This window comes from Meriones unguiculatus, chromosome 10 (assembly GCF_030254825.1).
Source record: "Meriones unguiculatus strain TT.TT164.6M chromosome 10, Bangor_MerUng_6.1, whole genome shotgun sequence".
NCBI classification, from domain to species: domain Eukaryota; kingdom Metazoa; phylum Chordata; class Mammalia; order Rodentia; family Muridae; genus Meriones; species Meriones unguiculatus.
This window is the reverse complement of record NC_083358.1, coordinates 78,999,960-79,021,847: the sequence shown is the minus strand read 5'-3', so window position 1 is coordinate 79,021,847 and position 21,888 is coordinate 78,999,960. Positions and strand designations below refer to the sequence as shown.

The following is a 21,888-nucleotide window of genomic DNA, read 5'->3' as shown; positions in this document are numbered from 1 at the left end:
CAAAGCTATCACAAATACTCAAGACATACATAAAAAAAATCACAAATCAAAAAGAAGAGCGCAGTGAAATTACACAGAGGTATCTCAAGATTGTCCAGATATTACAGATCAATGTCAGAAAACAAAACAAATCAAAACAAAAACCATGGGGAAAAAAATAAGAAAATAAAAAGCATTAGAAATTGCAGAAACTCGATTTCCTCCCTGAGAAAGCCAGTAGGAGCAAATTCAGAATTGCACCAACTATGTTCATACATTTTCAATCCCTCAGGTCTGGAATTCAGACAGCATGGCCCTGCCACCAGACAGCAGTGGTAGAAAACACATCTGAATGAGCTGCAGACTGGCATTTCATCTAAGGGAAATCCACACCTGACGATGACACACATCTCATGCTGAGAGGCATGGGCCTTTCCTTGGAGGAACCTCCTTGTATAGAGATGTAATAGACAGACCAAGGAGGAGGTTAAAGGAAAGGAAGGACGAAGGACGGAAACAACAGTTGTGTTTGAACGGATATGTGAGTCCAGAGTTAAAAAATGTGATATGCATGGCAACCCAAATTAGAGACAGTCACACAGGACACACGCACAGTTGATGTAAGCCAAGTTATTTCCATGCAAAGCAAAGGTGGAGTAAAACTCTGGGCAGGAGAAGCCTTGCAGAAGAGTGCGGGCAGGAGGGTGGTGAGAAATTAGAACAAAAATGTAAAATGTTACTGTGGTGAAGCGTATTTAACTCCCTAAGGGTCCATGTATTAGGTAGTGTGCACAGTACACAGGAGTCATACGTAGTGAGGCTCTTAATCACTGATGGAGAGGAATATGTAAGTGTATGAAAATTATGTGAGGACTGTCTTTAAACTAAAACAAAACCAAACGAGGATCTGCATTTGAAATCTGGAAGATATTCAAAGTATCTAGGTGTCATTCAGGAGAATCCATGGCATTCTAGCAACATTACTACTGTTTTAACTGGACCAGACCAATAATTTTTAATTCCTCCTAGCTTTTCCATAGGTGTAAAGGAAGGGACCATATATGTCAACACACTAGCCCTAAAGAAGAAAGAGTGAAAGAATAAAGATCACTTTAAAAAACAGTGAAGGCAACAGTAATGTATGGTATAAACAAAACTGCTTCCTCTGGAGAGAATATGTATTTTGTTCAGAGGCTAGCAATATGAACATACATATATAAAATACATTAAAATAAATTATGTTGATGCTGATTTTTTTGTTTGTTTGTTATATAAGCTATTGAAGACATCAGAATCTCAGATAGTTTCATCATGAATGAGGATTGACCATAAGGGTAAGCCTCAGTTAAAGCCATTCCAATAGGACAGCAGTAAATTACAAAATGCTAAGACTTCCAAAGAACACTCCTATAGGTCATCAGCATGGTGCTTTGAATGAGATCCCCACCCCCATAAGCCTTGGGTAGTTTAATATTGGTCCCTAGTTGGTGGCTGTTTTCTGAAGCTTAGGAGGTGTAGCCTTGCTAGAGGTAGAGTGTCCTAGGGGAGGGCAGGCGCAGAGGTTTCCGGAATGGTCTCTCTGCTGGTATGTGGTTTCCAGATTCTAACAGCCTGCCCACCTTCTACCCCAGCTCCACCGTCAGGGGCTCTAACCAGCCAGAAGTGTCAGCCCCAATTAAACTCTTCCTTCTGTGAGTTGTTTCTGTTAATGGTGTTTTGTCATGGCAATAGGAAAGTAGCTAACGCAGTGAGTTAGGGCCAAATGACCACGACACATGGATCTGTGTTCTTTCCTTTCAGTAGTCTTAGCTACCCTGGCACATGAAGAATCAAAAGAAATCTTAGTAATTAATAAAATTACAGGTTGGAATGTTTCTTTCCAGTGTTGATGATGTGAGTAGAATTATTACAAACGTCAGGTAGATTCAGGTCTGGTTACTGTTCTGGATATGGTTGGGACTTTGAATTGTTATCTAAACACGCATAGCCACACAAGGGCACGTCAAGATCAGTAGCTTCGACTGGGATACTTTAATGTTTGCATTTTTTCTCTTTCCTTGGAAAATGTCATGAAAATCTGTTGGATCCCACCTCAAGGCTTCAGGGACACTTCACCACAGTAAGAGAGGAAGGGATGGTAGGGTATATGTTGGGGGTGAGGAGCTTCAGCTACGACCTATTAGACAGTATTACTTTTGTGTAGCCACATCCTTTCATACGAAAGGCTCTCTACAAAGGTCACTGTAGATGCTGTGTAAAAGTAATACTGTCATGCCAGTGCTTAAAAAATAAAGTGAGGTGACCATGTTGAGCTAACAAATGGACAAAACGGTAGGCTGGACAGCAATGCCAGGGGTTGCAGGGGTGTCAAAAGAAAGTGAATGCTTAGATGAATAATCATTGCATTTACTGCTAATTAGCTCATAAATTAGGTACATTCATGATTTAACTGGCCAAGCTGCTTTTATCAATATATTAATGATTAATAAGAATTACATAAAATACAATTATTATAGTGGTTAGTAATAGCAACTAGCTTGCATCTTAATTCATGCTTCTTTTCAATATAGCCAGCTTTCAAATAAACTCAAGTTTTATTTAAAATCTTACTTTTTTCTGATGTCATACCGATCTGAAAGAAAACATACACAAATTCAGTGGTTACAAAACAGCTCTTGGCTCAGAGTCCCTTATGTGCATAGTAAGATCTCATTTGTAATTATAGACGTGGGAGTGACATCACAAGCTCGAAGCAAGTCAGAGGCCTCAGCTACAATCTTGTATATACAAATAAACATATATTCACATATCACTTCTAGACCCTACAGGAAGAACACATTATTCCTGAGAAGAGATGACCCCAGCTGTGTCTGATGTGAGAAAGGCACAGTAAGGTAGGAGGTGACAAAGGAGGTGAAACCAGTCTTAAGCAGTAAGTGCTTAAGAAAAAGAAAAGAATGGCAAAACCTGCTGGGTGTTAACGTTTACAGAAATCATTTTATAACAATAGTGAGCTCTGCTTCCAAGCCTTCATATACTTCCTTTAGGAAGAAGAGAAACTTCCTGAAAGTATTTCACAGAAAAAAAAATCTAATGGAAATAGTTCATTTGTAAACATGGCATTCTGAGTTTCATAGTTTTTTTGTTTTTTGAAGATGGGGTACAGATGTCACCTTTTAAGAGCTAGGGTGATAGCATCACTGAGCACAGGAAGGAAACTGAGTGTGTGACCGTGACGCACATAAGGGAATGAGTGAGCGGTCAAGCATCTTTTTTGACACTGTGTGTCACTGTGTATGACATACCACATCTGTTCTGTAGCTTCCCATGAGAGAAAAGGGAATTGAGGGCAAGCCTCTGAACTAAGGCTATGCAGTTTGAAGTTGGTGTTTATAGTAAGTACAGTATTTGTTATAGTTTTCTTTGTGTCTTTACATTTCAGATGCATTAGTATAACATTTTTAAATGACAGTATATTAAAACATATGCATTAATGATAATCAGTTTTGGAAACAGGAGTTTCTATATGAATGGGTAAATATAAAACATTTTGCAATGACTTCCTTTATTTCTGTTATAATACTGGGTGTTTTCAGACCTTTAAGGAGAAGACAAACACGTATTTGATTTAAAAATTTAATGCACATGCCTGTAATCCCAACACTTGGGAGGCAGAGGCAGGTGGATCTCTGTAAGTTTGAGGTCGTCCTGGTCTACAAAGTGAGTCCAGGACAGCAAAGGCTACACAGAGAAACTCTTGTGTCAAAAAACAAAAACAAAAAAACCCAAACAAACAAAAAATTAAAAAAATAAAAAAGTGATTTTGACCCACATATGTCATACATTTACTTTTTTCAGGGTACTCTCTTTAGAATTTGTTTCCTATATTTGTATGTAACTTCACACAGAAGACAGGAGAGAAACCAGTGCTGATGAAGTATGTGAAAACTGAGTTTTGCAAATATACTTTACGAGGCATGCTCATTATTAGTATATGTTTGGGGTCTCTTGAATGGACTATGTGCTCCTGTATGTTGGTTATTCTTACTAATTCTCAGTCTTGGTGTTAGGACCGTATTATACTCCTAAAGCTTACTAAGCTACGCATAAACAAATCTGCATGCTGCAAATTAGAACCGAGAAGATTCAAGAACCCACAAATATACTAGTACATGCCAATAGTTGCCAGAGTGATGATTTCATCACGGGCACACCCTCAGAAAAACCTTGTTGCCAATGAATGAGGCTACAAGACCTATAAAGCAAATCATTGTGTCCAATCACGATTATCCTTAGAGTAGGCTTTAAGCGTCACTGAGATAATGACCAGGCCTTTAGGAGTTGTTGGAGAAATGCATACTGTTGCATAGAGGGCCAAAATAAAGAAGGAGACTTTGTGGTTTGTTTGAACACCATTCACAAGATGAAAAAAACATAGGATTGGAGGGGGTGACTAAAATTCTGCTCATCTAATTAATTATTAAGAATAGCTGCCTACTTCTCTAAAATCAGAGATCAATTACATGCTCTTTTGACAGAGACAGAAGCAAGTGATGTTGCTGTAAAATTACCTCTTCCTCCTGCTCTTGATCTGACTCTGATTCCTTGATGTCCCAAGATGCCATGTAAGATGGAGAAAAGGGAGAAGGAAGAAAATATTTAGAAGAAAGTAAACAAACACATCCCACCCAGAAGCATCAAGGCAGGTGCACAGTATACTCAGACTATTCTCTTAAATAGTTTATAGAAGACAAACAGCTCAAGAAGATTGATTAAAGTTTATACATTCAATGAGACAAAAGGATCAAATGACAAATGACAAAGTTCTGACCTGAGGTCACCAGCTTGATATTTAATGTGTCTGGTGGAACTGATCTACAGAAATCATGGTGACACTATCTCAGTTACTGTGGATCCTCACTGAAAATGTCAAGCACCATTAACTACTCAAGTTTTATTATAAGAAAAGCTACTAAATTCTCAAGTATATCTTAAGTGTGCAATGTTTAGCTTTATTCTCTTCTTGAATTACTAAATGCAAAGCCATCCCTCACCACCACAGCATTAACAGCTCAAAAAATATACAAGTATGTTTTTTGTTTGTTTGTTTGTTTTTTTACAAATAAAGTAAATGTTTTCTGTCAAAGCACGTGGAGAGCTCACATAGACCAGTCAAAGCACTGCTATCTTTGGGTGGCCTATGTATCACTCCCATGAGTCATAGCTGCGACTCTGCAATGGGATTAGGGGCTGTCTCTGACTCTGTGGCCTGCCTTTGGATCCCTTTCCCCTAGCTGAGCTTGCTGGTCTGGCCTCAGTAGGAGAGAATGTGCTTAACCCAGTGTGACTTGATGTGCCAAGGTTGGGGGCATCCCATTCTCTGAGAAGAAAAGCAGGAGGAAAGGCAGAAGGGGGCTTGAGGGAGAGACGAGGAGGACAGGAGAGACGAGGTTGCAGTCTGTCTGGAAAGTGATTAAATAAATAAACAAATGAAAAAAGAAACTTAGTTCAAAAGCATTAAAACTTAAATGCCCTGCCATATCTAATGTATAAAAATAAATCTTCCACCAAAGTGTATAAAATATTAAAAAAAAGTGGGAATTGCTTTTTTTTTTTCCTGACATGGAAAAAAATTTCACTTAATTGGGCAGGCTAGCAAAAATGACTACTACATGTGCTTGTCTTCAGTGTCTTTCATAAAGAAGCAGAAACTCACAGTCTATGCTGCTTGAGAACACGGCAGTAGATGTCAACATACCTTTGCATAAATCGGCAAGGTGATGTTTAAGTTGCAAATAGCTTGATGCACCAGTCCTCTTGTGGATTTCGGTTCCTTCATAAATGATAGTCGCCCACAAGGCTCCTGAGTTGTATCACGTACCTTGAACAAGAAAGGCATATGCCACAACAGGTGAGGTTTAAAGGGGTAAGTCTCACTCTTGGGTAAGACTTAAAGGAGGGGCATAAAGTTCTCAAGCGCAAAGCTTTTCACTCTTCTATTTTGCTGTCATCATTTACAATAACACTTTGAAAACACCTTTCAGGCATTTTTGCTTTACGAAGTATGTTTGAAAGAGCTGTAGAGATTTTAAGGTAGATGATAGGATGGTTTGATATGTCCGTGATGTGAAATGAAGCTAGCAGTCATGCTAATTCTCAAGCATTGTCGGCTAGTAAGGCTGCTCCTCCCTCGGGGGGAGGGGGGAGGTCAAAGAGCCCGCCATTGCCCACTCAGATTTTGAAGGGAGTAACGATATAGCCCTTCATGACAAATATAGACAGAGAAGCTGCTTAGAGGGATCAACTACACATTGTTCATTCTTATTGTACTATGAGATTCTGGGTCTTCTGAGAAACTATTACAAAGAGCTGTCAGTGCTCATTTGGTCTCTACCTTAGGGACATTCACATACACTTTAAAAAGCTAAGCATGGGTATCTAAAAGGAATGGCAGTGAGGAAACAGGAGTACTGGGAGCTTAAGTCCCTAGTAGAGTTACTGGCGATGAGTAACTAGGTGTGAGGCCCTATGCTTCATTCCTAGCAACACACGCACACACACACACACACACACACACACAAACGGCAGACCTGTCTTCAAATCTGGGAAACAGTAGTTAGTTTCTACTTAGTAAATTGATTGCAGTTTGTCCTCATTCCTCTCGTAAAATTAAAAATTATGGTTTCCAAGGACCATGCATGGATATAACCTAGAACTCCACGTCTGGATGGAGCTCATGGCAGCTCAGTATCCAAGTGGGTTCCCTAGTTAGGGGAACAGGGACTGTCTCTGACATGAACTCAATAGCTGGCTCTTTGATTCCCTCCTCCCCCTGCAGAGGGAGGAGCAGCCTTGCTAGGCCACAGAGGAGGGCATGGCAGCCAGTCCTGGTGAGACATGATAAACTAGGGTCAGATGGAAGGGGAGGAGGACCTCCCCCATCAGCAAACTTAGAGAGGGGCAGGGAGGAGATGAGGGAGAGAGGGTGGGACTGGAAGGGAGGGAGGGAGGGGGCTACAGCTGGGATATAAAGTGAATAAACTAACTAATATAAAAAACAAAAATTTAATTAAAAATTAATTAAAAGAATTATGGTTTAATTTGAACTTCAAAAATAAAAAAGTGTGTTTTTTGTAAACATTTGTACAATGTTTTAAAATCACTCAAAATGTTTGAGAAACACATATTCTCACTATAAAAGTAACTGAAAATAATCCTTGTACTTAAAATATGCATACTAATTTTTATATTTATGTATACATTACCTTGACAAAGAGAGGAAGTCTGTTTTCTTTGAAGGCAAAAAAGCTGAATATATGATGTTGGCCACTCTTGGTTAGTGGTACCAGGTTGCCAAAACAATCCACATAAATAGGCTTTCCTTCTAATACCTAAAAGAAGACAGAAAAACAACCTTGAATAAGACAGCTCCAATCACTTTTACGCCATTCAAACAAACAAGTTGTAGGGGCACTTAGAACCTTCAGTTCTTAAAATACACATGTGACAATTGTCACACCACTGATTGACATCTGACATATATAGGGCAAAATGTGTGCCACCATCCCTTCTTGCTACTGAGTATCTTCAATAGCATGGTAACATTAATTTTCTCACTGTATCATCATACCCACAAAGACCAATGTATGTCTAATACCTAAATACAAACTTTGAATTGGGTAACTTTTGGTATCATGACCAGGCAGAACACAGGACTTCAGTACCTAAACACCTACAATGATGGAAAATTCTTATAAAAAATCAATATTTATCTGACTTAACAAACCAAAGGAAGAATTTTATAAGAAAATCCAGGAAATTAAAATATCTAAACTTCTATACTTAGCATAAACTCAGTCACATAATACTCTTGAGTTTATTAATAACTCATAGTTTTTATTTCAAATAAATTTTACAGGAATCCTTCCACACACAGAGACCATCCATTTATGCTCCAAATTGTCAGGGGGAAAAAATAAGATTTTGGACTTGACCTTCCACTGATAGGAACATAGAGTGGTCTTTCTTTGTTCAGCAAGCCTCCTTCCTGTGGTAACTGGTTCTAAAATAACCCAAGAAGGCTCACGATACAACGTGTCTATACTCTTACCTCCACATCCCTGCTCCTGGCCACCTCAGAGAAGTTTTCTTGTTGTTCAAGGGTCTTATCCACTTTATCATCTGTCATACAGAAGCACCGCAACCTGGCTTCAATGGGGTCATGTGATTTGGCAAACACTACAAATTTGGCCATATATGGTACACAGATAATTTCTCTATACACTTGTGATGCAAAAGAAACAGATTCCTGAATCTGTCGACAGTCTATCAACCAGAACCTATGAAAAGAAAGAAAACTAGTTACCTAAAGTTTAAAGTATGTCTCTTGAAAAAAAATTAAAAAAAAAAAACAGATTCTTCAACGTGATTAAAATAGTCATCAAATGTTTCTTGTAAAAGAAGGAAGTGAGAAAGGGAAATGATAAGAGGAGACTAGATGAAAGGGAAATGAAGACAGAAATGGCAAGGAAACAGCAAGAAGTCTGAAGGTATCAAGAGATATATGGGATTTTTAAGATTAACTATGAAGTGGGAATATGCTCAATGTACAATATACACTTACAAGAAAAAGTCTTTATGTAACATATTACCAGCATAGTGAAGACATCCAATAGAAATTACACCCCTCCCAAAGCAAAGCAAAGCAAAACAAAAAGATTGACTGAAATATACTAGTTGTGTTTCTCTTCTTGGACAATCTTTATAATCTCTTGACATACACATTGATTGCTTTTAAAATCTTTGGTAACAAAAGTTCAGTATCAGACACTGTGATGCAGATTCCTTTTGAGTGAGTTCCTCTTATCCTGGATTCCTCTCAGAGTTCACTTAATCTTCTGGCTTTCAACATCAATTACTCATTGCATCATTCATCTAAGGGACTCACCAGTCACTGAGACTAAATCAACTCAACCAGAAATTTGATGGTGTCTACCTACCCACTAAAGACCATACAAACGGGAATTAATATTAGAATTCAACTGCAGCTCGTAAAAGAAGTAACAAAAGACACCTCCAGCCTCCTAAGGGTGTGTAACATGCAAATGTGTTAGGGTGTATAACGCATTGTATCTGCCTAGCCAATAGCTTGCTAGCTATGCTGAACTGTGCATTTCGGTATTCCATTGAAAAAGCAACTCCTCAAGCTTTTTGTTGATAACAGCAAACTTCTCATTCACTGGGCACTAGAAACATCAGCTGTGGCTGCCAAATCTAATTTCAGAACCACACAGCCAAAGCGGACAGTCACTTATTTTCCATAGGTCCTAATCTGACTGTCAGGGCTTGGCTCTTGTATTGTTACTACTCATATCAAAGTAAATGTAGACCTTATTTAAAATTACATAACCACAAAAATCCTTTTTTGCATTTTTAACTAATTATTATTATTTATTACAATTTATTCACTTTGTATTCCTGCTGTGGCCCTCTTCTTGCTCTCCTCCCAATCTCACCCCCCTCCCTCTTCTCCTCCTATGCCCCTGCACTAGTCCACTGATAGGGGAGGACCTTCTCCCCTTCTATCTGACCCTAGCCTATCAGGTCTCATCAGGTCTGGCTGCTTTGTCTTCCTCTGTGACTTGGTAAGGCTACACCCCCCAGGGGGAGGTGATCAAGGAGATAGCCCCTTCTCCCCTTACTAGGGAACCCACTTGGAGAATGAGTCGATGGGCTACATCTGTGCAGTGGTTTTAGGTCCTCTCCATGCATGGTCCTTGGTTGGGGTATCAGTGTCTGAAGAGCCCCCAGGGCCCAGTATTTTTGGTTCTGTTGGTCTCCTTTTAGAGCTCCTGTCCCCTCCAGGTCTTTCTGTCCTCCCCCCCCCTTCTTTCATAAAATTCCATGCATTCTGCCCAAAGTTTGGCTATGAGTCTCAGCCTCTGCTTTGATACTTGATCCTTTTGAAACAATTAAGACACAACATCAAACAACAAAAAGAAAAGATCATTTTTGGAGAGGAAAAAGAAATAACAGCGAATGGGCTTTTCTGTGCTGCACACATACCTGGCAGACACATTGGTCGTGAAGGAAACACATTCATTGACAAATGTTAGTGGCGTAGTTCCTGTGATGTCTTCCCACTGAGCAGGTGTGGTTCCACCTGAAACAGAACAATTGTGGGAGATAATTGGGCAAAATCCCGGACACTGGATTGTATATAAAGTCTCTGTGGTTCTGACTGTTCAGTTGTGCAATCCCTCCATTCCAGAAAAGAAAAGAAAATGGGAAATAGGCTAGTGGTACAACATCGGCCCAGTGTGCTGCATGGCCCCATGTTCAAGCCGCACTCAAAAAACAAACAAACAAACAAACAAACAAAAACAACTTTCATCTCAGTGTTGAGGATATGTACCTCAAGATCAACTATTTGCCTTGCCTAGCAAACAACATGCCCTAGGTTCAACTAGCACCACGAGCAAAAATAAGTAAATAAGTAATTACATTAAAATGAAAACGCATAGACTATCATATATCAAATATCAAAAAAATCATAAATCAAAATGACATACTAAAAATGACAATTAGAAAAAAAAAAAAAAAACAGACACCACCGCAAAGATAAATTAAATTTAAAGGAAACCAATGGTATATCTGTTTACCAGGCATTCTGTCCTTGGCCTGCTATACTGGCTTCTGGGAGTAAAAAAAATAATCAATGGTTTTATCCAATGCTGGACCCTGCATACTACGAGACGCGCCCACCGCTGCAATAGTTGTTGATAAGACTGTTGATAGGGGTAACTAACTGCGCTCTCTCGGTTGCTTCCAGCCCTGCTCCCCAGGAGGAAATTCCTGTATAGTACTCTAAACATGGTCAAAATCTATGGCTAGGGGAAGTCGTAAACACTAGGGGGAAAACTACTGTTGTTTCGCTAAATAGTCATAGTGTCAAACTGCCTTCTAGATAATTCTGTCTCTCTCCACAGCCGCGGACCGTGTTCAGAGAAGCTCCTTATTGATGAAGGTAGTGGTCAAAGCAGAGAGGCATAACTGCTCAAAGGGCTGCGAATAAGCAATCGTTCTGTTGTCTCACCTGTTATGCTGCATAGTAATCTTAAGGTTGGTGCGTCTCCCCCAAAACCGTTTAGCATGACATCACTTGAAGCTTTGGGGACAGGAATCGTCATGGTAATAGGCTTATGGAATTTTCTTCTTCTGGGTTCCAAAGTGACTATCGGGCTGAAGGTTGCTTTGTTGCCTAGGATCTTCTTCACCAACTCGCTGTGCATAGGTTGAGCCTTTCAAGGTAGGAAAGTACATTAAAGGATAGAGCACTATACTTACTGTAAAATATCATATCCAGACAAACATGGTTTCTTATTTCACAGAGGAATTTGATGGCTCACAAACATGGCAGCTGTCAGTTTAGTATTATTAAGCGCCCACTGTAAAACATTTATTATATACGCTATTTATTATTGACTGATTGATTGTGTTAGAAGTGTGTGGGGGTGGGTGCACGCTATAGCATACATGTGTAGGTCAGAACACAACCTGAGGAAGTCATCTCTCATCTTCTATCCTGTGGGTTTCTGGAATTGAACTCAGTCAGACTTAGCAGCGAGCTGCTGAGTCATCTTCCCCACGCTCAAAATTTTGTGAGGTCCTTGGTCTCTCGTGTTCGTCTTTGTTCACTCAGGACAACTTTATTTAAGCGACATTTCAACTCTCGCTTGAAAAGCAAATTGTACCGCCGGTGATAAAACACCACAGTTATCACCTGCATAGTACTCGGACGTACCTGCAGCCCTACACGGATGCGCTTGGTGAGTGCGCCCTCCGGGAAGACGGCTTGCACCTGAGACACCACGGTGCTGCTCAGCACCCCACCCTCCGGGCCAATCAGGTTGCTGTCCTGTTTGATGCGAGAGACCACCGCAAAGTACTGTGGGAAGTCACGAGTGATGATGCGGCAGATTCGTTTCTTCTCCAGGTCTTCCGGACTGTCTAGCACTGAGACAAGAAATGGTCCATCCTCATGGAGCAAATGACTCCTGAGGACATTCAAGCAGACTCATGGGCACAGTTAATACTGAACAGGGGAAGCATTCAGTTAAAGTTAAAACACAAGTCTAATCTGACACCGGTGCACTTTGGGGAAACCAGGCCTTTCTGGAGCACTGTGAACGAAGTGCAGCCGGGCCTGAAGCGTCAACGCAGTGCTGTCTTTGTGAGGGCATTTGAAGGCAAACCTGTAGTGGAAATGAATGTGTTCGATTCTTGGCTTTAGTGATGGGGAGGAAGCTGCACTTGAACGCCCTTTCTTTACAAATTTCAAAGTTAGCTCAAAGACCAGTGGTTTTAAAAAAATGGTATGGTCCTTTGGGAGTAGTCCAGTAATAAACTCTGCAGGGAATGGGTAAGGTTTCTGTTGATGTATTCTGTCCTGTGACATGGTTTGTGCCTGTGAGCGACATTCCTCTGAAGGCAATGACTTACCAAATACATTACCTAACAGCAGGGGTGAGGGGGATCGGAGATTCTACAGATTGCTCTAGTGTAGTTATTTAGGAACTCTTACTGATTTAAAATAGAGAAAATCTGCACTAAATGTATCAGTAAGTTTAAGGAACCTTAGAGAGTTGCTTATTCTTAGAATGTGTTTACGGTCCTCTATAAGCTCTCCACTGACTGCTTGGGATGGTTAGATATTAAAAGTTGGCAGTCCTCCGATGGGAGAGTGACACACTGCCAAAACTAGCAGAAACCTATCAAACAATGTATTTCCAAACGTGAATATACCAAGCTGTTTTTTTTTTTTTTTTTTTTTTTTTTTTGCACTAAAGTGAATTTCTTACTATGTGCCAAATGTTTTAAAAGTGAGTTTTCATCCCAGGGCAAGACGCTACAATGCATGCCAGTGTCAGTGAGAGGGGAGCACTTGAAAGATAATGTCCAAAGCCCAATGCCAGCAAAGGAAGTGGCGTCAAGAAGAGGTGGGACCCGAGTGTTGTCATCTTTGCTGACAAGAATTCTGCTCTCTTTGCTTTGCTTTGAAGGGACTGACCTACATACTACACAGTGTGCTTTCTTGTAAGCCTGGCCTTTACTCTTATTCAACCCCAACAGGATCAGAAGGAGACGTGGAAGGAGCTGCGGGCAGGCTGCTGTTCGCAGGTAAACTTGACTTACGGCAGTGCTTTGCCCTCAAGCGTCTAGACCTGTACAAACTTGGCATGCTCCTGGCAATGAGGGAGGGGATGCGCTCTGTTTTTATAGTTATATGAAATGGCATACACCTTGCATTAGGGTTGGGACCTCTCCCCTGTGCCATTTACGGGGCCTAAGGTTGAGCCTCCTTCCTCCAGTTCGATATTTCTATTTGTGGCTAAAGGGCTTAAAGAGATTTGGGGGTTGTGGAGATTAAAGGTTTTCATTTAAAAATGAAGTTCTGCATGGGGGTATGTATATGTTTGATCTGTCAGCATGCAATTCAGTCTTCCCTATGTCTCCATATGAATGACTTAATGTTCCTGTTTCTTTAATAATAGATAGGTTTAAAAGGAAATTATATTATTTTATAAGGTAGCAGTTATAGGAAGAGTTAGTTTCTCAACAGAATATCTTTAGAACTTAAAAAAAAATAGTTTCTTATACATCTAGTCTTTCAAACTTGGTATTTAAAATATCACAATATGGTCTCAAATGAACCACTCAACTGATAGCCCGATTATACCTGATACCTATTATATTCAGGGTCCAGAACATGCGTCATTCCCGGTACTGATCTATTCAGTTTGCTCAGCTGCAAGTTGAAATATCTATTTGGCTGGAGGGAGGGGACTCACTTTCAGTCTCTATAAATTGCACAGAGGCGATGCTCGCCCTAACACTAGGTGCATGCCACTTCAAGTTACTACAAAGTAGGACAGGCTCTTTTCCTGCATTGCCAAGTTTTGTGCAGTTTGTTATGAAACATCTACTCTTCAGTTAGTTTTAGATTCAACGAAGTTTTCATTAAAAGATAGGAGTGTACTATATTTGTTAAAATGAGATATTTAATATCTGAAAGGGCTTTCCTTTCCTGAGTTTCACATAACCCACCGTGAAGAAAATGGTTTAATTGTGTGTTAAAACTTGCTGCAGTTGGAACACAGCAAATGATGTGCTGGAGTAAAGCAACTCAAGAGGCACAGAAGTGCACGAAAGTACGCAAGCAGCTAATGATCTAAAAGCAATTCATAATTTGTCACGTCTCTCTTTTGGATTTCTTTTAGATCCCTTAACCTAAAAGGTACCTTCATCCATGCCATTTAGGATTTCATTCAGTTCCTCTTCAGTGTATTCACAGAAATGCTCCTTCCAGCTGTCCCCATTTTCACTGCGCAAGACCACCAGCTCTCTCTCTTTTCCTCGAAGAGCAGCGAAGTGAGGAATCTCAACGATCACGGGCCTGACACAGCAATGCAGAAATCTCAGTGTAGACAGGACAGGCAACCACAAGACAAGAAGCTCAACACTGTCTGTTGCAAAGTGACCTGGAATTCTGCTCATTCTGGGGCCAGGGACAGAGTGGGCCATCCTCCAGAGCCCAGTGACTAACGGATGGTGGCACACTGGCACTCCACCTCAGGGGCACTGGTCCTCAAGTACATGCTGCTATCTGAAGCCAAATGATATTTATCTGTGGGTGCATGTGGCATTCTGGAACTTCTCCTTTGATAAATGTAGGGTGTAGCACATTTAACCAAAAGAAATGTACATGCATGTCTATGATGTATGCCAATCTCCTAAAACATGTTCTACAGGTACAGAATGACAACATGAGTTAAGAGAGAAAATGGCTCATACATTGCATAATTCAGTGCGTTATAAATGAGAAAGGTAGACTACTTGTGCTAATGAGCCATGCATGTGTGGCTTTTGCTCAGACTGTCTTCATTCATGAAAACATAGGCATGTGCACACAGTATGGCCCTAAAGAGCCACTTGGCCCATAGCCCAGTCGTGTCCAATGCCTATTACATTTAGGATCCAGAACATGCACTGTCCTATGATTATTAGGTCACATTCACCCTCAACGTAGACAGAGGCTTTCCGTTTTTGAGTCCAGGTTGCTTTGAGACAGACTCCAAACTCATCAGAACGACATCATAACTAGCACAGAGTACAACTAGGCAAATCTCATGCTTGAACGAAAATGAAGATCACAGCACTTTAGGGGAGAAGATATAAAAACGTCACTCAAAAAATAAAAGTCACATACCACAAGGGTCAGAAATGGTCCACTAAAGATAGGTTATACAGAGTTTAAATCATAGAGAGGGACATGTCATGGGCACAATGACGAAAAGAGAAATCATATCGCAGAAGAAGGAGAAGAATGGGGGCCAGCAGCCATCAATTTGTTTTAAGTCGCTCCTACCCAAGGAATTTGGTTCCAGGAGGCCCCAGCTGAAGGATGCGGCTGACCAAACTTTCTCCCTCATTAAGTGGGGGAGGAGCCGTTGGCAGGTGAAGTTTACTGAGTACATCCAAAGCAGCAGTGAAAGAAAGAACAGAGGTAAGCTTCAGGTACCGTGTCCACAGAACCCCGGCAGCACAGGGTGAAGGTTGGTTTCACACTGTGTTTGGCTCTGCCCCCTCCATTGGTCACAAAGAGCGAGGAGCCAGAAGCTGAGACCCAGAGTGTACCATGGAGGGGCTTCTGCGCCAGGGGAGCAAGTCTGTTCCTATATAGGTTCACTGCCAGGGCACTAGCCAAAAATGCAGGGGGAAAAAAAATGTTCTCCGGGAAAGACCAAACTGTTGGGAAAGATAATAAAAACTCTGTCCGGCAGCCAGTCATTTCCATAGATTTTCCTCAACAGATTTGAAGGTTATTTGAAAAACCTAACAACTAGCTGAGCAGGAGAGAGTTAGGCTCTGAGCTGAACATCAAAAGACTCCAGCCATAGTGACATTTTTCTGAATGAACCCAGAACTTCACAGGCTCCTTCCAAAGCTCTGCCTGATAAGAGATGTAGCGGGTGGGAACTAGCAACCCCCCCCCCCCACCTTTGCAGGTGTGAATGTAATTTGGAGCAACCTGTTAACAATTTGCTCCAAATTACAGGCTTTAGAACATTTCCAGAGTTCTAAAGCAAGAAACTCTCTCCCTAGTATGGCACGGATGACAACCAAAAGGAATCCTGATTAGTAAGACTTTTCTCTCACATTTAAGCACCAAGACTTAAATACAATTGATTTGTTTCAAGATGATTTGAAACGTGACCCCCTCCAAAGCCCCATTCTTTTTCACTGTTTAGCTTTTAACTTCTGAACACACTGGGTGCTACTTTGACAATAGCCTGACAGACAGAAGAAAGAAGAAATGCTAATTTCTGATCAAAATTGCCAAAATGAGCATAGCAGAGGCTGATCTCAGTATTTTTATTTTACACTGTGGCTTAAAAGCTTGAGGTAGCAATTTTGATAACAGAAAAAGAAAATAAATCATGTAAACTGAGTTTTAGATATTCCATGAGCGCAACACTGCTATCCAAAGGGAAAATGGCAATTGGATTCATAACCACGCAAGGCGTTAAATATATGTTACGAAGAGCACATTTTTCCTTTATACTGTGCCTCTTAATCTCAGACAAGAAACAGAAATACCTACCAATGCCTAAAAACCATGGTTATCCCATTGGTAATCTGGCAGCTAGTTCCACATCCAAAAAGAAAATAAATAAATAAATAAATAAATAAATAAAGCACCGGCAATACTCAAGTTTGACTCACTGACACCTGACCATGGGAGGCATGGAAGTCAATCAAGGCTCAAGGGACTGTTTCCAACTTAAAAAAAAAAAAAGTCACAGGAGCCAATCTTTTATCAAAATGGCGTGACGTACCTTTGACGTTCCATCCCATTGATCCTGGGTAGAGGCACAAGCCCCTTGGAGATTAAGTGGGAGGCTATGGGAAACCCTTACCCAAGGAACTGAGCTCCAGAAGGTCCGACTTCAATCAGGCGGCTGGCCAGGCCTTCTCCCTCCACCATTGGCGGCATGGTTGCCAGTCTATGGCGTTTCACCAGGCGGCATGTGACTCGAGTCGGGGCTGTGCACTTCCGAGGTGGGATAATGATCCTGAGCCCATTGTGTCTGCATCCTCTCATGGCACCACCGCGGGCATCCACCATAAAACTGACTAGAAAGCTGAAAGTGAAGACAGAGCATTAGGCGTGCTCCAAAGCCGTGCAGCCGATAGACACACTCTGTGCGGTTAACTTTTTTCTACACTGTTTATCTTCTTCTCGGAACAATTCTTTTAAATGTAAATGCCTTGTGGGAAATGTTTTTTTTTTAAAGTTTATACTAATATCTACATTTCTATTATTTTTTTTTAAATTTATGTATTATAATGTTCAAATGGCACTGAAGAATAATTCTAATTTTTGTTGGTAACTTAAAAAAAATTGTACAAAACATGGGCAAGCCTTCTGATTCCTTACATGTCCTACGTAATCCATGTATTCAAAGAACTTAAGGCGAGATCATACAGGAAAGACCAAACGGCATGTGTTTTAAGTTCATTGAACTTAACATTTCAAAATTACACTCGTCTATCTTGTTTTAATACAATCTCATGACTGAAAAAAACAACCTTAAAGACCTTTTCTCAAGGTCAGCTCTGTGCCAGTGTGTCCTGCCCCCAAATCATCATTCCTGGGATGCAGATTTTTAACTGGTTACAAGATGAAAAAAAAAAAAAAAAACTACTTTGAATAGCACCAACTGATTTTCTGGTTAGAGTGTTATTCGCACTTTTAAGAGGTCTCTGTGCTAAGGCATTCTGACTGAAATAGAGAGTGAATGGCAGAAACAGAGCCCCCTCAGTTCTGTGTCTGCGGGCTGAGTCCAGCCTGGGAAACCTGGGCTCATGCTGATTGTCCAGCTTGCGCACCATGATTTCCCTCAAATTATAACAAACCGGAAGTGAAACTCCTATTTCAAATTTGCAAGAGCGTCTCTGTGACTTTTGCTTCTTCATTGCTCACTGATCATGACAGAAAGAATGGTGGTGTCTCAGGTGGCTCGGGTTCTTGAGTGTGCCAAGAGAAAGCATGGACACTCTGAGGTTTCTGAGGGGTGGTCACAAATCCTGGAGCAGCTTAGCTAGAATGCTGGTTACTTCCTTAGTCACGACATTCACCAAGGCCTCTGGGGCAAGCACCTCCTATAGAAGCAAAAATTAAATAACCCAACACTCTAGCTGTCCTGTGCGTACACACAAGGACATGTATGAACAGTACAGAGGCTCTTCCACAATCGCTCCAGTGATCTCCCATTTTTATTGCATTCGCAAAGGTTTTACAGCAACCACAACAAAATGAAAGCAACATATAGGTGTTTCATGGATGTACTGACAAGAGCACCCAGCCACATCAACACACCTAGATATTGCCTCCACAGCAACACTGAAAACGTTTGAAAGGTATTCCGTCAAAGTTAAGTTGTGGGATAGAAACACAATACATTTATGTTATCGGTAGGCCAGTGGAATATCATAGCGCCCTCTTTGCAGCAGAACACAGAACGCATTAGACATGCCATTAAACAGAAAAACCCCTCTGCTAGTAAGAGAAATGGGTGCGGAGGATCCCGGAGTACCCTCTGAAGCACGTCATGCAGCGTGAAAACACAGGAGCCACAGTCCTCCCTCATGCAGGAGCCAGGCTAGGCCTACCATTCTCCCCTAGCGGCTGAGTTTTCAGGGGGGGATGATAGCTGCTACATACAAGCGACAGTTCATAGGGCATGAACTGTTTAATATTCTGGAAGTTATTCAAACACAATGAGAAAACGGCTGCAGCTTTTCTTACTATTAAGTCTTTAATGTGAATTATTGAATGTTTTCTCTCTGACTTTTAAATGTACACATTCTCTCAAAAGAAAAAAAAAGAACTGGAAACACTACCAGATGAACCTGCAGACTTTTATTATTCTTATTTGTGTACATTTATATTGATTGTCATTTAAAAGTTAAAAAAAAAAAAAGGCCGCAGTTTCAACTAGCAGGGTTTCCAAATTCGCTGCAATATTTCTAACTTGTTGATGACTAACTAATACTTTTTTTTGTTTTCCTCCCTTGTCAGGTTTTTGAGAGAGGGTCTCAAGTAGTACAGGCTATCCTTAAACTTTCTACATTTGTGAGCTTAACCTTGTACTCTTGATCTCCTGCCTTTACCTCCAGAGTTCAATGCTTATAAATGTATCATCACACCAAGTGAATTTTTCAAACCTTGATTACTATGAGCAAGGAAAATAGGTGCTGAAACTAGAAAGGACTAATATTACATGTCTGTTTAATGTCATGATCCCTCATAGCATCTATGCCTTTGGAAGGATGTTACGAAGTTTCTGTACTCATGTCCCAGGCCCTTATATTTCCATGGTATTATTCCAGTGATGACCTTTAGATTGCAGGATATTATTCTTTACCCAAAAGAACATTTAGGATACTCTTGTGATCCTCAAAACAGCAGATCAGCAGCTATGTCCTTGACATATTCTATTACTTTCCCTGGTATGGTGCCACTGAAATCCTTCCTGTTTTATTTCCTCCCTGATTTCTGCTTCCATGATTCCATTGTGTGATCTCTGTTACCCTTCCATAAATTTCAAGAGCCATGCCAAGAATCTCACACTCTGAGCCAAGATGTCACTCTACGCTTTTATCCTTTGCTTGAACCTGTTAACTTCCTTGGCCAATGACATATGAACTGTCAGTTCATCAAGGTGTCATCATAGGGCTGTCACAACAGTGACCACAGTCTCAGCCCCCTAGTACTTAGGACAGTATGAATATAGCACACAGTAGGGAGTCAAGTGTAATTTTTGAATAGATGAATGAATGTAGGAATGAAAAGGCCTGCTATGACCAGTTGTGTGTACTTACATGGAACAGAGAGAGTAAGGCTAAAGTGAATTCTTTGGTGTCTGACCAATCAGGACTCACTCAAATCCCTACATTCAGATGCAGCAAAGCAGCTGGAAAGCACTATGCCTAATTTTAAAGAGTCTACCACATACATTTATGCTGAACTGAGAGAGCTGCTATGTCTATTTCCCTGGGTAGAAGATTAGTAGAAAAGAGAAGAATGTACAGACTAAAAGCTTGAATCTAATAGGACAATAAAAAAATGATTACAAGATTGTATGAAGACTGAAAAGGGAAAAATCAAACTAACAAAAGGACTGAAGCAGCACACAGATACACTCCAGCAATCACTCCTGTGCTGCTAGTGATCTGGGAAACAGCCCTAAGTACTGAATCAAATGCAAAGCAAGTCAGAAGAATAAGGGCTCGATATGCATATTCAGGGGGCAAACAGCAAATTTCTGGGAGGGTAAGGAAGACTCTGGAGTTTACCAAGTAACAGAAGAAATGGCACAGGCTACCAGACATTTACAGACTCCAGTGAAGGCATTTCCCTTAGAAACTGAGAGAAAAGAAAGAACAAAGAGTAAGACTCCCAGAAAAAGAGGAGGCTGGAGGATATGAAACAACTGTCCATAGTCAGAAGGAACAAAGACTATTATAAGTTTAGCCCTAGCTGGGAAACGTTCTAGCCAAATTTGAGTCATAATGTAATTATGGCCAATTGAGACTGAACTTAACTGTATGCTTCCAGAGCCTCTCCTTTACGTAGAAAGAGAAGGAAGAACAGATCAAACTTCGTATCTGGATTCTGACGACGTCTGCTGGTAAAGCCAGCAAGCTAACCTATCAATCCGAAAAGTTTCTAGCACAAAACTGGGCAAGCAGTTGAAGAATTTCATTAAAAAAATGGCAGAAAGACGCCACTACCTGAATAACTAAGGGAATTGGGCGCCAGCTACTCTGCACTGTGTAAAGTGATCGCCAACACTGCAAGAGCCTTTTTACTGTATGGACCGAGGGTAGAGAAGGGAGGACAAAAAAGGTGACTCATGCAATGTGTCAGCTCGCCTGCTGGAGGAAACTGAATGCATATGGCTCTCTCACATTTGGGGAACATTAAAGATGAGACAGTCTGCTCCCTGCAAATATTGACAGATGAAAAGAACCGGAGGAAACCTAAGAAGGCAGCTATGTGTAAAGGAGATGGGAGGTGATCAGAAGCTCAGCTCTGCAGTCTGGAGTGTGACATCGACGTCCTCTGGTCCCTGGGAGCTGACCCTATCACCATTTATAGCAATGGGGAAAAGTGAATTGTGTGTGGATGAGGAACACAGATTCAATAAATGGCTGCACCCATCATCTCCTTTTTCCTGCCTTTTTATCTTTTAAATGTCGTGATCATTAAAATATATGTCATACATCACCTAAAAGAGCGAAAAAAAAAACTTATTGAGAACCTTCAAAGTACTCACATTTGTCCTAAAATGTTTTAACGTTATCCATACGGTTCTGATTGCATTATGAAATTGGTTATTTTAAATGAGGTGTGAGAATTCTGTAGCATAGGCTGCCGTGACACCATGTTCTTTCCAGGTGCAGCCTTATCTATGTTTTGAATTCTTTTTGTAACCACAGTTAATTTATGTGACGACTTTGTTAAGTCTTGATTTCTTCTTATCCATGAATTAAGAGATTCAGGTGAAGAAACTGTTCCTTCCTAATGCTAAAAATGTGATGCAGGTAACAGCTCACTAGATCAGACAACCTACTCTATTGTTTGGTTTTGGATGCTCTGTAAGAACTCATACAATTGGAAAACAAACTGTTATCACTCAAAGAAATATAGTTTTAAGTGCATGGTTACATAGATACTTAGCTGAAAATGTATAGGCATACCGCATTAGACATTGACTTAAGACTGCACAGTGGAAAAAAAAAAAGACCAGGGGACATTGGCTCTGATGCTTCTGACTCTTC

The 21,888-nt window shown here is 40.7% G+C and overlaps 1 protein-coding gene across 50 annotated transcripts in view; it reads right to left on the bottom strand.

Moving 5' to 3' along the window:
* Ank2 (ankyrin 2) overlaps positions 1 to 21,888 on the bottom strand; it is a 559,246-nt gene that overhangs the window by 24,808 nt on the left and 512,550 nt on the right. For 37 of the 50 annotated variants that reach the window (XM_060392739.1, XM_060392726.1, XM_060392734.1 and 34 more), the window contains 11 exons: positions 16,959 to 17,183; positions 15,407 to 15,505; positions 14,280 to 14,434; positions 11,783 to 11,994; positions 11,075 to 11,279; positions 10,045 to 10,141; positions 8,090 to 8,318; positions 7,245 to 7,370; positions 5,738 to 5,860; positions 4,551 to 4,583; positions 2,590 to 2,611 (listed from right to left, as the gene is read on the bottom strand). In XM_060392739.1, the coding sequence (XP_060248722.1) occupies positions 2,590 to 2,611; positions 4,551 to 4,583; positions 5,738 to 5,860; positions 7,245 to 7,370; positions 8,090 to 8,318; positions 10,045 to 10,141; positions 11,075 to 11,279; positions 11,783 to 11,994; positions 14,280 to 14,434; positions 15,407 to 15,505; positions 16,959 to 17,183 (1,526 nt within the window). The remainder of the gene's footprint in view (positions 1 to 2,589; positions 2,612 to 4,550; positions 4,584 to 5,737; positions 5,861 to 7,244; positions 7,371 to 8,089; positions 8,319 to 10,044; positions 10,142 to 11,074; positions 11,280 to 11,782; positions 11,995 to 14,279; positions 14,435 to 15,406; positions 15,506 to 16,958; positions 17,184 to 21,888) is intronic. The other 13 variants (XM_060392745.1, XM_060392765.1, XM_060392772.1 and 10 more) reach the window with 1 other exon arrangement.